Consider the following 17,404-nt stretch of genomic DNA (forward strand, 5'->3'; position numbering starts at 1 on the left):
CAGAATATAATTAATACCTCAATCAAAACTGAGCATTAATTTAATTCGTTTTTGTACTGGATCTCAAAAGTTCATAGTGACATTTGTGACATTTTCAGTGCACTCCAAAGTGGATTATCTTTATTTTGAGACCCAGAAGCAACTTGTTGACACTGACATGATCCTTGAGAGGAGAATGTCTCAGTGCAGTGTGACGTGCAGGCTTTGTTCATCATGGTGGGTCGGTCCTTTAAAAGCATCTTTCACAAGCTGTGAACACTTGACAAACCCATTACATGTGCTGCTGGATGTTTCGGTGGTGTGCTAAGGAAGAAAATAAAAAGGTTGCCGCCACCACCATCATGTGGCACAAACATGTGTGCATCAAACTATAGGAGACAGCTGCCATCCGCCACACTGAAATACTGTGTGACTGGAGACACGTGCAAAGTTGTAATTTGTGCATTTGTTTGCCAGCGTAAGTTATTGTTTAATTCCCATCTACTGTAGGATACACAATGGCACAAAATGCCATGTCACTTAAGTGAAAAGGGCAAAAGATTCAATTCGACTGGTGTGTTCTTCTTTGTTGTTTTTTTAACAGCGGCACCAAGTAGCTAGTCATAATGAAAATGTGTTGTTCTTCACAATTAAACTACTTGAAGCTAACTAAGTTCATGTTAAACATTTAGACTTTAGGCACAGATGGGGAAAAATCGTTAATTGCGGGGGATAGGTTCCCAAAATAGCCTGCAAAAAGTGATTTCCGGAAGTAGCCACTTAATTTTTTTTTTTTACAATTATTATATATGCTATTAGGCTGTGAAACCCCTCACCATGCACTTTATACACAGGCAATAACATTTTCTCACATTTCTCTCTTGTTTAAACACTCTCAAAAAAGTTCAAACCTTCGTTTGAATGTTAATGATCAACCTACAGGTCGGACACAAGAAATGATTAAGTCACTCACACATATTTCAGTCCGGTGACCGTATCTTTTCGTCCGTTCCGCTGTACTGTAGAGTTTTCGTATCCTTGTTAAAACATATTTCTGTAGTACTCCTGTTGCAGTCCTCCTCCTTGGAACCAAAGATTGACTTGCTAGCTAGCTAGCAAGCAAGCTAGCGATGACACAGGAGATACGGAAGTGCGGCAGGAAGGAGATTGATTTACAATGGCCTTACAGCCAATCAGGACGCAGAAAACAATGGGCGGTGCAAACATACAGCGAGAGAACGAGAGAGCGAGAGAGCGAGAGAGCGACAGAGTGAGAGAGCAAGAGAGCAAGAGAGCAAGAGAGAGACAGAGAGAGAGTGAGTGAGAGAGAGAGAGCGTGAGACTGAACTTCCTATAAAGCAATTCTTCTTTAAGGTCCAAGCTCGGCATGTGAAAGCGTTCATGCTGTAATAAAAAAAAACACACACAAAAAAAATCTGTGAAACAGCATAATAGAGTGAGAGAACACTGTATTACAAAATTATGTCACTTGGTCCAAATTCTTCAGCGCTTGAAAATGAAGGTCCTCTGCATAAAATGGCAGTGCTGAACTTCCTAAATGGTAAATGCCATATTTTTTGGGAAACATGTTAAATTAAACTATAAATCACATCGATCGCATATTGTTAATTGTTGAAATCTGATGTGGTAGTGTATAAAAGAAAAATAATATGCAGAATAGAAACATCAGGGTTGTAACAGTAGCTCCATTTGTGTGCCATAGCAGTGGCTCATTTCTAAGAATTAAACTGAACCAAGACGCTCAGATGATTTAATCCTGGATATCGGTGGGGAAAGATAAACAAAACCCTGACAGAAATATTAATGGTTTTATTAACTGGCTTTTATATTAACTGTAATTGCATTCTGCAAATTATTTGCAGTGGAAGTCATTATTGATGTGCTGTTTGCAAAATACGCATACAATTTCTGCATCACAGACAATATCGACAAAGTAACTTTGGAAATCCAATAACAACCGTTACCAAGGTTATAAAGCCATTTGTAAAGCTTTGGGACTCCTGCGAACCACAGTGAGAGCCATTATCCACAAATGGTGAAAACATGGAACAGTGGTGAACCTTCCCAGGAGTGGCCGACCAACCAAAATTACCCCACAACAACATCCAAAAACTGCAGGCCTTACTTGACCCAGTTAATTCCACCATAAGAAAGACACTGGGCAAAAACGGCCTGCATGGCAGAGTTCCAAGAGGAAAACCACCACGGAACAAAAACAACATTAAGGCTTGTCTCAATTTTGCCAGAAAACATCTTGATGATCCCCAAGTCCTTTGGGAAAATACTTTGTGGTTTGACGAGACAAAAGTAGACAAGTTGCGTCCCATTACATCTGCCATAAAAATAACGCCACATTCAGAAAAAGAACATCATACCAACAGTAAAATATGGTGGTGGTAGTGTGATGGTCTGGGGCTGTTTTGCTGCTTCAGAACCTGGAAGACTTGCCGTGATAAATGGAACCATGACTTCTGCTCTCTACCAAAAAATCCTGACAGAGAATGTCCGGCCATCTGTTTGTGACCTCAAGCTGAAACCAACTTGGGTTCTGCAGCAGGACAATGATCCTGAACACACCAGCAAATCCACTTCTGAATGGCTGAAGAAAAACAAAATGAACACTTTGGAGTGGCCTAGTCAAAGGCCTGACCTGAATCCTATTGAGATGCTGTGGCATGACCTTAAAAAAGCGGTTCTTTCTGGAAAACCCTCCAAAGTGGAGAATTACAACAATTCTGCAAAGATGAGTGGGCCAAAATTCCTCCACAGCGCTGTAAGAGACTCTTTGCAAGTTATCGCAAACACTTGATTGCTGCTAAGTGTGGCACAACCCGTTGTTAGCTTTAGGGGGCAATCACTTTTTCACACAGGGCAATTTTTTTTTTCTTGCTCCATCCATCCATTTTTTATGCCGCTTATCCTCATTGAGGTAGCGGGGGTATGCTGGAGCCTATCACAGCTGACTTCAGGCGAGTGTTGTCAGAGGCAGGGTATACCCAGGACTGGTCGCCAGCCAATCGCAGGGCACATATAGACAAACAATCATTCACACTATGGACAATACCTATGGACAATTTAGAGTCGCCAATTAACCTAACATGCATGTTTGTTTTGGAATGTGGCAGGAAACCGGAGTACCCGGAGAAAAACCACACACTGACGGGGAGAACATGCAAATGCCACACAGATGCCCAAGCGGAGATTCAAACCCAGGTCTTCCGGATCTCCTGACTGTGTGGCCAACATGCTAACCACTCGGCCAATTTCCAAGTTCCAATTTATTTATTTTTTAAATGGATGTGTTAATGTGTCTGATTGGTGCAATGTTGAGCGTTGATAAATGAAAAGACTTGTAGTGTATAGTTAGTATAATAATCAGTATTAACTTTCGTATTTACACGCTCAGCAACACTCTGCCAACATTCTCCCTCGCTCTATTGGCGGTGACAGTGTTGCTTTTGGCAGTGATAATCTTTTTCAACTCCTCATAACACTCCATAATAATTAGTTGCTCATCTTGTGGAAAATACACTGGCTAGGATCGGTTTGCTTTTGCGCGGAGGAATAATATGATGTCAAATGCCCCCTTTTATGTGTGCGCAAACTGAGCACAAAGCTGAAAACTGTACTTGACAAAGTAAGTTGATAACCACCATTGCAGTACCACTTAACCTTGTTTGGGGAACTTAGCTTTTGTTGGGCTGCATCTTGAGCACAAAGCCTGGGTTGGTTGAGCCACTTCTGCAGTGTACCCCCGAATGATGAATGTTTTTTTTTTTTAGGTTTAGCTAGGTTTTATTTGCCACTATTTTCCATGAAGTTAACATTGTACAGTAAATATGTACGGTAAGTCTTGAGGGCACCTCAACTTTACATTTTGCCTCCCTTGTCAGGTTTTTAGTCAGCAGGTTTGGAGAACATGTCATGAAGACAAAACTTTTTGTTATGATTAGGGATTAGCGTCAACATTTCAGCTTTTCCCTCTTTACATATTGACTTTTTGCTTTATTTTTCCCATCAAAAATGTGCCACGGACCCCCGCCCAAAAAAAGACTAACTGCAGGCCATAATTGGCCCCTGAGCCCCACTTTGTACACCCCTGGCGTGTTAATGAACATAAGGTTTGGAGCTAGATAAGTAAAGCACATGTGACAGTAGTTCCAGGTGAAGTCAGTGGATCAGGTTTGAAAATGTTTTTATTGTTAAGTATTGCATTTCCAACTTTGCAACAGAACACGTTCATCAGAGCGCATGTTTTACAAAGGATGATCACAGGTTCAGAACAACAGGACGACTCCCCACAAGGGACTCGTTTGGTTGCCTTTAACTTCACCTCGTGGACCCGTTTTCCTCACCGACACTGGAATGGAGTGTGGTTTCCAAAAAACAAGAACAACCCCACCTGCAAACACTGCAACATCTACTTTCCCTGGGCTTGGCCTAGCCTGTTAAAAACAGCTAAGGCCGCCTGGAAAGTTGACCACACACACACACACACACACACACGCACACACACACACTCTCAGTCAGCTTATGAAGATGTGCGATGCAGCGTGGGTTGATGAAAAGCAACATAAGAAAGACATGGAAACAAGGGGCAGAATGTAAACTTTCCCTCAAAGCAAGCGAGAGAGAGCAAGAGGACACAGGTGTTCGGACGTGGTTTTGGCATTTCTTCTTTTTAGGATTGAGCACCAAAGTGGTCACTTTCTGATTCAGTGCCAACAACCTCAAAGTCGACTACACCTTCAGAGAAGCCAAAGGATTTGTTCTCGTCCTTATGGAGGGCTTGTAAATGTAAGACACACGTTGTCAACTAAAACACACGTCTAGTAAGTAGACTACAATCCTCCTACAAGAGGAAAGTGGCTTTTTTTTTTAGACCCCAGTTTGGGTAGAAGCTGGCTCAAGATCTGCCAGTGACTCGACAACGGGCTCAGCAACTAGGAGCAGCTTAGGGGCCGTTTTACATTTCAAGTGTCCATTGAATAAAACATCCAAACTAAAAGAAAATGGCTACATTATGTTACCCCCCCCCACACACATACTCCCTCAAAACAAGACCAGTAAAGCATCACATACATATACATACATACATACATACAGTTGTTAAAATAAGGAATGAGGGGGGAAAATGAAGTAAGACAGGACAAAAATAAGTTAACTTTTTTTTTCCCCTCGTTGCGTCTGTTCTTTGAGGGATGGAGAAATAAATATTACACATTTCTCACGCTATTCATTCATGAGCTGGAAAACGAAAGATGGCAGGAAACACAAACAAGTAAAATCAACTGTGGGCGAAGTGCAATTCTTAATGCCAGTGGAGTTGGGGTGGCTAACTCGGACATCAAAACAACCCGTTTCTTTTCCTCCTCCACAGATTATCTGACCACCAGTGGAATGCCATACGCACGCACGCGCACACATACACACACCCACTCACACACTCCAAGAGAATATCATGTGTAGTAATAAATTAAACGCCGCATCCTCCATCGCATAACTTTTTCAACACATGACAGCAACACAATTAGTAACTTGAGGATGTCAACCAGCAACAAAGTGTCCAAACCACGCCCACTGCGCTTCCAAATATGGAGTTTCAAATGCACAATAAACACAAGTCAGCAACAGAGGCAAAAGTTCTATCCATGAGCTCTAACTTTTTTTTGTCCAACTCATTTTTAACATTAATTTATTAAGCTATTTGTATGTACAAAAAAAATAAATGTTAATTTGCTTCTTTTTGGACGGTCACAAGGGAGAAAGATGAGTAAGTGTGAAGTGATGACTTGAAGAGTTATTGCTTGTTACTGCTGGAAAGAAGGTTGACGTCTTTTCAAAAGTTTGTTGTTGCTGTAGTTCCAAGGTTTGTGCCGCGTCTATGGACAGCTGAAAAGTATTTAAGTGCAGGATAGCCTGTGGAGAGGCGAGGGGTGGGGGCACACACAGCGAGCACCCACATTCAACAGAAATAACGTTTGCTGTCGTCTTGGTCCGTGCTAGCTTGGAAGCAGAGCCACTTTTGCTGTTGCGTGTCCCATCTGCATCCCTGTTGGTGTAAAATCACAATAGCACCGAGTCAAGTGTCCAAGATAAGACGAGAGTTAAAGTGGCGGCGGAGGGGGCATCAGATGATGTCGCTGTTCCGTGTGCTTCCCATTAGCCGGGCCTGACTGGCACACCCACGCATGAACACCATAAAGACACCAACTTGGAGTTATCATGGAACTATGGAATTAGTTAAGTGCATTTTAGGATATATTAGGGTTTGGATATTTCAAAGACAATACAATAAAAATCATTTCAAATTGGGTGGGTTTAAAAATCTAGCGAATACTTTTCCAAATCTCTTAAAAAAAAAAAAAAATTTAACCAAATTGCAGGTGTCTTGGATTTTCTGTTCAGAGCTCCTCCTTTGGGGGTTTCAGCTGCATGGAGGAGCAGCAGGAGGCTGCTGAAGGGCAAGGGAGATGCTGTAAGCGGGTGTGACGAAGGTGAACGGATGCCCGTGAGCAGGGCCGGGTGGGTGCACGGATATACCAGATGGGAGGGCAGGCAGTTGGCCAAGTGGGAGAAAGAGGAGGAGGAGGAGGAGGTGTTTGCGGCGGTGGTGGTGATGGTGGCGTGGAGCCTCTAGGAGGAGAAGGCAAGTTTGACACTGCAGGAGGAGTAGCCCTCGTCGCTGGCCATGCTCTGCAGGCTGCTGTGGTCATCCAAGTCGCTGGTGCTAGCTGTGCTCACACTGTCCAGCTCTCCATGGGAGAACTCCGTGCTTTCCACGTCCACCTCAATCTCCTCTGCAGAGAAGCAGCAGAGAGGACATTAACTATTTGTTGCAGACTATTAAGACACATGTTTTGGTCAAATCAAAGAAATAGCTAAATATTTATTGTTTGGGTTGGTGAGGTAATCTTCTTCTCAATCAGTTACTACACAATATTGATAGAAAATGTAAATGCAAAGCCCAACTCGCCTTGGTCGGAGTCGGAGCGGTCAGAGCCGAGGGTGGAGCCCACGCTATCCATGCGTATCCTCTCTCCCTCCCCGGCCGTGCTGCCGCCTCCTCTCAGCAGCTCCAGTTGGCGCTGAAGGTGCCTCTGCTCGCGTTCCAGAGACTCCAGCTGGTACTGGCTCTTCCTGTCCGCTTCTTCAAGTTTCTGGAGACAATAAATTGGGTGGCGAGGTTAACTACAAAGCACTGGTAGGTGAGGCAGATGCTTGAATCAATAGATAGAAAGAAGAGAAAGAGAATAGATAAAAGTGATGAAAGAACAACAGCAGGGAGAGAGAGGGGGATGTGCAGATTGTTGGCAGGACAATAAACACATAAATACACGAGATAAGACCGAAAGGAGGTGCAGGGTGGAACAATTGAGCTGAAAAAATGAGTCTAAAAAGATGGTGTTTGTAAAGGGCAATCAAGGCGTGATAATACAAGCGTAGCGGCACAAAGCTAAGCTCCCAAGCAGCACATGTAGCATTCACCTATAGCGTCCCTTTAAAGCTATGTTTACACGACACACAAAAATAGTTTTTTTATTTGGCTGTACAGATCATATAAATCATATAAATCATATAAATGATTTTCATGGACCTGCAAAAAGGACTGGAAACACTGTGATATGCATGACAGGCCACTAGTTGGTAGTGTTGGTTTGTCCTCCCAGACAAAATTGTCTTTTGAGTATCCTTCGTCTGTGTAATGGGGAAAATCTGACATATGCAGACCTTCCAATCTTGAAGAAAATTCATGACTTCACCTGTCAACCCCCATCCCAACCTTGAAAAGTGTTAGGACTTTAAAATTTTTTTTTATTTTGTAAAAGGCCTAAAAAACAGGATACATATTTAAAGATACAGCTTTATGTTATTATTAGTTATTATTAACACTTCAGGTTCTTCTCATTACATTATGCCTTTTCCAGCCCTGCAAATGGCCCACGGGCCGCACTTTGGACACCGATAAAATGCAACAAAATGCATACCTGAGCACAGCAAAGTGCACAAGCGTATTTAAGGGTCCAAAATGCGTGCTGTGTATGAAAAATGCGTACATGTTGGCAGGTCTGCATAAATAGTGTTAAGCCATCAGATACAGTTGCAATGTAGTAAATAGTATGACCCTGAGGTCCTCCAAATGCAATGAAATAAATATTCAATGTTGTGTATACAGCCCTAATGTTCATCACACCTGAAGGAAAATACAACGTGCTTCCTGTGTTTGCACGCTGCCAACCAACTGAGGTGTGGACAGACACTGGGTTGTGCACCACATCGTAGCCTTATGTCACCACCGTGGTGACGAGTGTGACTCTCGGGGACAGACCAAAACAATGGGCCATCGATAAGCATCAGAGAGACTCAAGTTGACGGCAGCAGTTGTGGGACAAGAAGGAGGGGGCTGCAACAATATGGGCTTTGTTCGATCCCTCCCTGTTTCACATGCATGCTGCCCTCACGTTGTGCTCCAAGTGCATGGGAAAACATGAGGCAGGCCGTCTTCACGTTTTAAACGACCCACTGCACATGTTTTGGTTTGAATTGTGAGAGCGAACTCATGTTGGGAGTCATGTGATTAGCTTCTGTGAGCGCCTCGGAGAGCAGAGTAACTCTGAAGGGTTTACTCACCTTTATATGTGCTTTGGCTTTGTTGAGCAGGCCCAAAGTGGTGTGGCGAGTGCAGTCCGGGCCCAGTGGGATGAGAGCCTTCAATCGCTCCAGACACAGCCGGAGGTGAGCTCGTCTGCGGGCAAAACGTTAGGGGTGTCACAAGATACTCACTTCACAAGACAAGACGATACACTCATTACCCTCTTCTGCACTCTGTGTGTATGCTACCTGCCCCGCCTCCACCCACCAAGACAAAGAGACTGTATCACTGACAAAAGGGCTCACTCCGTTCATGCTGTTGTTCTAAAGGTGCTGAAACCAATGCACAGGGTGAATGCTTTTCTGCCTGTTTGGAGGCGAGTGTCGAGGAAAACAGACACGCCCATGGCAATGTACTGAGGCTATCAAAATGATCAAGTACATTTTCATTTATTTAGCATGTTGGCCACACAGTCACAGTCTGGAGATCGGGAAGATCTGTGAGGAGTTTGCATGTTCTTCCCGTGCGTGTGGGGGTTTTCTCCGGGTACTCCGGTTTCCTCCCACAAACATGCATGTTAGGTTAATTTGCGACTCTAAAATTGTCCATAGGTATGAATGTGAGTGTGAATGGTTGTTTGTCTATATGTGCCCTGCGATTGGCTGGTGACCAGTCCAGGGTGTAGCCCGCCTGTCGGCTGAAGTCAGCTGAGATAGGCTCCAGCATGCCCCTGCGACCCTAATGAGGAGAAGTGGCATAGAAAATGGATGGATAGATGGATTTTCATTTATTGTGATTAATTAAATAATTATTTATCACCCCACGAGAAATCCTGTTATGTGACACAAGATCTTGTGTCACATAAACAGTGATCTAAACAGTGATCTAAACAGTGTCAATCGTTTTCAGCAAGGCACTCCTTGCCAATACAATGGTTTGAACTAGTTACATTAGTTAGACTTTCCAAATGCAGTTGAGTGTATCTCTGTGAAGATGCTCAGGGAATGCCACCCAAAAAGACAGCCCACAGCAATTGTCTTCCTCTTGTGTCAGTGTTAATCAGTGGGCCTTTTAAAGGCTAAACACAGATGTCAACTGTTGCTGGCTTTACCGTGGCAGTAACTCATTTACAGCTGAGTGCTAATGAGGACATAGGAAAGATTTCCACTTCAACACCCTAATGCAAGATGTTCTCTGTAATCTTGGGATGTACTGTACTGCACATGTGCACTTTGTGACATGCTTGAAAAAAGCCAACGCTCCAGAACCGGCTCATGCATTGTCAGATAGCTTAGACTTAAAGCCAGTGCCTCAGCAGGTTACATATGGTTTAAGCTTCTGGGCGATACGTGAGCCTCTGCTGGTGTTTCTCTCAGCCAGCTTCTGTTACCCCACTCGTCTCTATAACAAATAAGTTTTGGATGATGGGTGCTGTCGTGAAGGGAAGAAAGGTGTAATGGCATTTCCTGGACCTTGCTCAGCCCATACGCTCCATCATCTAGACAGTGTCTTATTGGGCGACTGGGGGAAGGCTTGGGGTGACATCTATCCTGCTAATGGCCCGGAGTTGAGAGATAAAGGGAGATAATTATGGCTATAACACAATCAGTGCTCCATTAACAGGAGCTGCCCTTTCAGCTTGACTGAGTAGATGGGTGGAGGGCCATTAGGAGTCTGGGGGCTCTGTGTAGTGACCCACACTTATGAGATGAAAACAACAAGAACTCAACGCTCCAACTTTTGCTCAGGCAGACTACTTTTCTGCTGCGGTATGCTGCTTTAAATGCTAGTGGAGACATATGAGTGCAGCCTAGAATATCTGTCTGTCAGTGTGCTGGGATGGGACGTGAAGCTATGCATGAATGCCACTGATAAGGACAGGAGTGCAAGCCATTAGAGCAGTGCAACTATATACGTGGGTGCGCTTTAACCGCTCCTTGAGTAGGAGGAGGTGCCTTGATGTAATCTGCGGTGCTAAAAGTTTAGAGGTCACAAGACACGCACGCAAAGCACGCTTCTAGTCTAGCGGTTAGCCTGATATGTATCAGTCTGGCTAAGGTCTTCTGTCTACGCCTTATCTTCTGCTCACGGGGCCGAGCAAAGTTAGTGTGTCTGCCTCGTGTGGACGCCCAGAACCATGCTTCAACCACCATATTATCATTTGACAGTACAGAGCAGCCTGGCTCCACCTGGGAGATGGGCCATGTTGGACTGTTCTCTAATACATGGCCAGCCTCCATCTTTCACTAAAATATATAAATAAATAAAAGGCTGATGAAGAGACTGACCGTAAGCCGAATAACTCAGCTGTCCAAAACACAGGCTACATCGAGAGGAAAAGCTGCATTTCCATGGTAACAGGCAGTGACACACTGCTTAGGACCATTAAAAAACTGATAACACGCTGTGTGGTGAGTAATGCGAGGGAACATATACAAGAGACAGGATGTGTTTTGTTGTATTTGTTTGACCAAAATAAACCCGACTGTAACTGACTATTTCAGTCAGCGATACAACCACCATGTCATTAACCAAGTACAGTGGTACCTCGGTTTTCGTTATCATGATAATTGTGCACTAATTATCGGGGTGATATGAGGAATTATGAGATCATACCAATAAATCCGATAACACTTTTTTAAAAAAAAGCTCCAGTGAGGCGAGATGACCCGTACTGTGCTGTAGATGGCTTAGGCTGAGCAAATCAAGTGCTCCTTTTCTATGACCCCTGAGCTCACTTGTAAACAAACATGGCGTTGACTCTGTCGGACTTCTTCACTGATTCAGAGGACAGACATTTCGCCAAATGCTCCAAATGCTCGGAAAACATCCCACGATGAGGGGGAAACAAAACATCGAGCCTCAATACATCAAACCTCATCAGCCACCTGAAACGACAGCATCGCTACATTGGTCAGGGCCCAGGACTTGTTCCTATCACTGCAGCCTTTGAAAAGTGCAAACAGTTTGCCAGAGATGACCTGAGGGTTAAAGCGATTTATGATTTCATCATGGAAATGATGGCGCTAGATGACGAGCCCTTGACCATCGTTTAAGAGACTGGCTTTTGTCGGCTAGAAACCCCCTGGAGCCACGGTACTTCTGTACTTCTATTTTTGTCAAATATTTTGTTAATAGTAGCAATGTCATGATACTTTGCTAGGACAGATCTATAGGTAGTTTGTGAATTCCAACTTTGTTTGAGTAGTTCTTACTTCCAGGTGTGCATAAACTACAGTTCAATCAGTTTCCTGAAGCAGGAAGTTACTGTCTGTATTGGCTTAAAAAAAATTGTGCATACATAGTTTTTGTTATTAATTAATTCCAGAAAGTGCAACGAAAACCAAAACTTTATTATTCCAGTCACTAAGCCTACTGTATGTGGACACTTCTAAAGTCACTTTACTTATGGGCTGCAGTACATGTGACAGATAAAGAAAGCTAGAGTGTGGGTCATGTGAGGGGAATGTCTGTGGCCTGTCAGACCAAGACTCCAGTTAACAAATTCCAGACCCCAAAGCCCAAAATAATTCTCTTCCACCCTTACCAAGACTGAAATCACTATCTGAACAGACAACCAAAAACACCTCAACTTACCATTCCTGTTCTCCTTTGACCTCACACGCCTCTCACCTGCTGCAATGAAGATGAAACACCCACAGAGTAAAACCACGTGGCTCCACCAAGATTTCTTTTTGCGACCATGTGAGGTCACTTGCCAAGGCTTTGCAAAAATCACAAGAATCATTTAACATCCACATGGCAATGATGTTATGGAAGAATTGTCATGCTGTCACATAGGTTTAAGCCCAGCGGCGGTTCCACCCGGCATAGAAAAGGTCCAAAAGGCCTGTGATGAGTCATATAAGCCTAGAACAGTACCACTTCGGTGAGCATTTTATTGTGTTTCCACTGTTTTTCCATTGTAGACAGCTGGCAATTACAGAAAAGAGCACACAGCTACACACAAAAGATGCTATGAATATGCATCCCACTACACTGGTTGACATGTTGCTATGGCAACACATCATAAGCAAGGAAAAATTTTGAACATATGCTTTAGCTGGCTGCAAACCATAATTAAGAAAAAATATAATAATTTTCCTGAGAAAGAATCCTATCACGTGTGCACTAGCGTCATTTTGTAGACCAGAAAGTCATGTCCAATTTTTGGACTGTTCTGTCAAAGCACTCAGGAGTTCAGGTTCTGTTCTTTCTAGTGCTATCTTTTGTACCTTGTGATCTCCTGTTTTAGTAACACAAGTGGCTGGTTGGCAGCATGTTGCCTTCGAACACCCTCAATGTACCTTTCAGTGATAGACAGGATAGTAAAATGTCTACGTGTCTACATTTGTCCCGATGTCTGGACACACGCCAGACTCTTGTGAGGAACACTGATAACTACACAACTCTTCAAGACTACAGGAAGAGAGGCAGTGTATTTCTATTTATTTTGTAAGTAAAGGCCATGAAAACTACAGACAATCTGTTAGTCGAAAGTCAAACCCAGCAGGCTAGTATTTCATGGCCAATAAAGTTTAACACTTGTTGTTAAGAAGAAAGAGGAGAAATGATAGCTGCAAAGTGGATGCAGGTTTATGATGTCAGTTCTTCCTATCTGTAAATGTGCCACTAAGAGGTTAAAGGCCATGCTGGAAAGGATAGCTTATCATGTAGGTCCCCAGAGTTTAAGAGAGCATAAGCCTCAACTAATACTGCATCTCGTTACCATAAATAGTTGCACACTGAACACTGCAGAGTCCATTGTTTTTGACAAATTAACTACTTGACACATTGATGACAGGTTCGTATCATGTAAACAGCTCTCGACTTTATCTGCAGTAGGCACGGGCTGGCATGAGATTTAGACAGTATGATAACCTTGCGGAAAAATATCATGGTTTGACGGTTACACGGTATTCTAATTTCATTTTTTAATTTCTAATTTCACATTTGGAGACCCTTGATGTGAGTAATATGTCGACCCACAACATCGCGGACATACTGGCACCGTTCAATGCTTACAAGGTAGCTAACGACACCTGTGCTACCTACGCCTGACGCATGGCAACACAGCACACGCCTGTTGTTTCAACACATCGAAGCCCAGTTCCGACAACGAGGAATAATACAGGAAGTGACAGCAGTATTTCCACATAGTGGCTGCGCTGGACCTGCACGTTCTCTCATATCGTAGGAATGGTATGATGCAAAATTTTAGTTTTAACACCATGCCTTTTTCAAACCGTGGTATACCTTGAAACCGGTAACCACCCCATGCCTAGTCTGCAGTCCATTTAACTTATGTTGGTATGACTGAGGACTGCTAAGAACAACATGCCAGTGTGCCTAATGCTGTGCCCAGTCAGTGTATGATCTCTTGTATGACAACCAGACAAATGAGGCACTTGAACTCCATGTGTGTGTGCTTATTTATGCAAGTCTCTATGTTTGTGTGTGTGTGTGTGTGTGTGTGTGAGACTTGTGTTCCTGATGGTCCCCAGATGGGTACGCAGGAGGGCAGCTCTGCCTTTTGGCTTTGACATGTGAGCAAGCAGCCAGCCGACCATGGGTCACTGCACCCTGCCTCTCCTCCGCATCCACACCCCTCCCTCATCTCGACTCCCTGCCGATCACACGGGCACTGTGCCTTGTCTATAGCACTGCATTGAACTTTCACTTATTTCCGTTTGCAGAACCAAGTGTATGCATGTACTATACTTACATGTGCTACACAACCACAACCAAGTACCAACCACTGTCATCACTAATGTGCACCCCCCCCTCTTAGTAGCAGCTTCACTAGAGTTTTGAAATGTGAGAAAACTGCCTCCAATGTGGATTTTATTTTTCAGAAGCGCTTTGATTCTCTCTCCAGCTGGTATATGAGAGCTGCCCACCTGCTCAGAACCAACGCACATCACATGTACATCTCTTTTTCTCAGTTCAAAGAAGTGTGGTTCACCACTCACCTCCCTCGCTCCGCTATCATCCCTACACGCACACACACACACAAACACACGCCAAGGAATTGTCCAGGACACCCTTACACCAACAATAACACATGCTTCACTCAGGCAAAAAAAAAAAAAAGAAATAAAATCCACAACATGGTACCCCGCCTCTCGCCCGAAGTCAGCTGGGATAGGCTCCAGCATGCCCCCGCAACACTAATGAGGAGAAGCGGTATAGAAAATGGATGGATGGATGGAAATAACTAGAACAATCGATGCTGTCCTAGTTTAAGACTACAGTCGTTACTCACAATATCACGTTTTTTCAGAAATAAATCAATTAATAAATTATCGCTATTTCGTGGTATACTATGGTCTATTATTAGTCAAACATATTGAAATGCAAGTGATATGTAATATTCTGGTCACTAGGCGGCAGTAATAGCACAAAACATTGATGAGACATTAGCTAACATTACATTACCTTAACACTCACTGCATGAAGTCACAAAGTCAGCCATGGCATGTCTGATATGACCGAGTGAAACAACGTTCTCTTCCCATTCTTTGTGGAAGTGCTTGTTTTTGGCTTCTTAAGTTTAGAAGAAAACATGGAGGCTAACTGGTTAGCTTGCAGCCGTCTTGAGTCCCTGCAGCATAAGAGTTGTGCAATGTGGAACAAACAATGAATAATAGGTGTGTAAAAGTGACTATAGTGGTGTTATTTCATGTCTACAGGGATCTAATAATGTTAAAAGAAAGTCATAAACAGGTTTTCTATGCTCTAACTACAAAAATATTCCATTTAATAACTTTGAATCCTATATTGCGGAAATTCATTTATTGCGGTCGGGTGTGGAACCAATTAACTGCTATAAACGAGGGACGACTGTATTCCAATGAGGATTAAAGAGAAAAGTGACAATGGAAACAGGAAGGTTTTGAATTCTCTTTTGAACATGTAGTAGTCATGGCAAAATAAACAACAATATTGCAAACACTTTTTAAATAATACACTGGTACCTGACCCCTCAAAGTTAGCTAGGATAGCCGTGACCCTGAACAGGATAAAGTGTGAAAAATGAATGAAATCATTTTGTAGCATGAGCATCCCAGTAGTCTCGGTATACTGTAAATAAATTAATTGCAATAAAACAAGCATGAGGAGGATTGTTCATTTTTGAAAACAGCAATGATAAACCAACCCCAGTTTCTCCTTATTCTTCATTCAAAAAGACGCTTGAAGCAGAACTTTAAGTTAAAGCACCAGCGACGGAGGGGAAAAAAGGCTGTCCTAGATTCCAAACTTGTGAATACATAAATAATAGATAACTTCTCAGGCTGAGATGTCTGACATAATTACTGGCTGTGCTCTTAAAGGGAGGGTCACATTTCCAGCCCAGATAACAGTCAATACACTTCTCCATGGCAAATCCCCCACTATTACAAACCCATTTAACACACACACACACACACACACACACACACACAGACGCACACACACACTTTGACCCAATTCTATTACATGCAGAGGGAGAGAAAATCTGACCCTTCACCCAGTTATTACACTAATTACACATCAGCGTTGTCCCACTCAGAGGTAAATCTCCTAAATTGACTTAAAGAAAGGAAATCAAAATTATTACAGTCTAATCTTTTAAAAGAAAAAAAACGAATACCTTGACTTTGCAAGGGAAATCAACTTTCCATCTTCTTTCGAGTCAAGGCTCATTCATTGGAAGCAGCTGGAAATCCTAATTCACAGTGACAGTGTCAAAGATTAGAGAAACGCGTTGAGTATTTTGTAATTCAAAGCCTCATTTAAAGCAGTCTAATCCATGTCCATGGGCACTACATTAGGTCAATGTCAAATTATCTCACGGTGGGGAGAAATGCAATTAAATCAAACTCACTACATGGGCACGCAGTTTGTTTTGCTTTCTGTGCTAAGAGCATCCTAATTCTACTCTTCCACTTATAAATAGCTAGCACGTGGTGTAGCTGGTTGAAATTGTCCAGACGACCAGGCAAATCACATGTAAGCGTTCCCACATCATACATAAAGAAAAAGAAGCGAGTATGTGGCACATGAATACATACTGCAGAGGGTGACATGCAATATACATTGAGATGGGAAGGGCTCAGCTCACGTGGCAGTTCATACATCCATCCCCCATGATGCTTTGCTGTGACTGTGACTGGCTGCTGTTGATCCCATCGTGCTTTCAACTCTGCCAAGGGCAGATGAGTGCATGTGAAATGAAAGGCATTACTTTAAAACTAGTGTTCTATCAGGGAAACTTCATGTTGTTTTTCAACCTAATGCCTTGGACAACAAACTGCAATATGATGACACTGACTAAATCCATTTTGGCTCTATTTTAATTAAGTGACATTATAAAGCAAAGTCAAATCAACAACAAGCTTCTCTGAGCTGGCTCAGCAATTCAGTAGATAGTTGATTAGCACAAAAAGTAGTGCATTTCTTTTTTTTTCACAATTCTCTCCTGTTTCACATCCCCCCAGTTTTTCTGTATGACTCTGTTCCATGGAGCAGTGCATCCTTCTCTGTCTTTCTCGCTCACATGAGCACACAGTCACATGTTCCCCCATACAACCCATAGCACCTGACTGAATAGGCTGTTTTAATGGGGAAGCTACCACTGCTGGAACACTCATTACAGAGCCACCAGACTGGGCGCCAAACTGGGGCCCACCATATGTGCTTTAGCCCACAGCTTTATGATGTGAACCATGAATTTTAAGTTCAGTAAATGGCTCTTACAGATGGAGACTAAATTATATGGAGAAAACTTCTGGATTTAGCAAGTGAAGTTATGGCAAGTCCTACCCACCT

At 43.1% G+C, this 17,404-nt stretch overlaps 1 protein-coding gene across 2 annotated transcripts in view; it reads right to left on the bottom strand.

The window, feature by feature from the left end:
* Positions 1-4,178: 4,178 nt before the first annotated feature.
* mxi1 (max interactor 1, dimerization protein) overlaps positions 4,179-17,404 on the bottom strand; it is a 47,500-nt gene continuing 34,274 nt past the window's right edge. For both annotated transcript variants that reach the window (XM_054778689.1, XM_054778690.1), the window contains exons 4-6: positions 8,632-8,746; positions 6,977-7,160; positions 4,179-6,800 (exon numbers count right to left, since the gene is read on the bottom strand). In XM_054778689.1, coding sequence (XP_054634664.1) covers positions 6,637-6,800; positions 6,977-7,160; positions 8,632-8,746 — 463 coding nt within the window. In that variant the 3' untranslated portion in view covers positions 4,179-6,636. The remainder of the gene's footprint in view (positions 6,801-6,976; positions 7,161-8,631; positions 8,747-17,404) is intronic.

The sequence above is a fragment of the Dunckerocampus dactyliophorus genome, chromosome 6 (assembly GCF_027744805.1).
Source record: "Dunckerocampus dactyliophorus isolate RoL2022-P2 chromosome 6, RoL_Ddac_1.1, whole genome shotgun sequence".
Lineage (NCBI taxonomy): Eukaryota > Metazoa > Chordata > Actinopteri > Syngnathiformes > Syngnathidae > Dunckerocampus > Dunckerocampus dactyliophorus.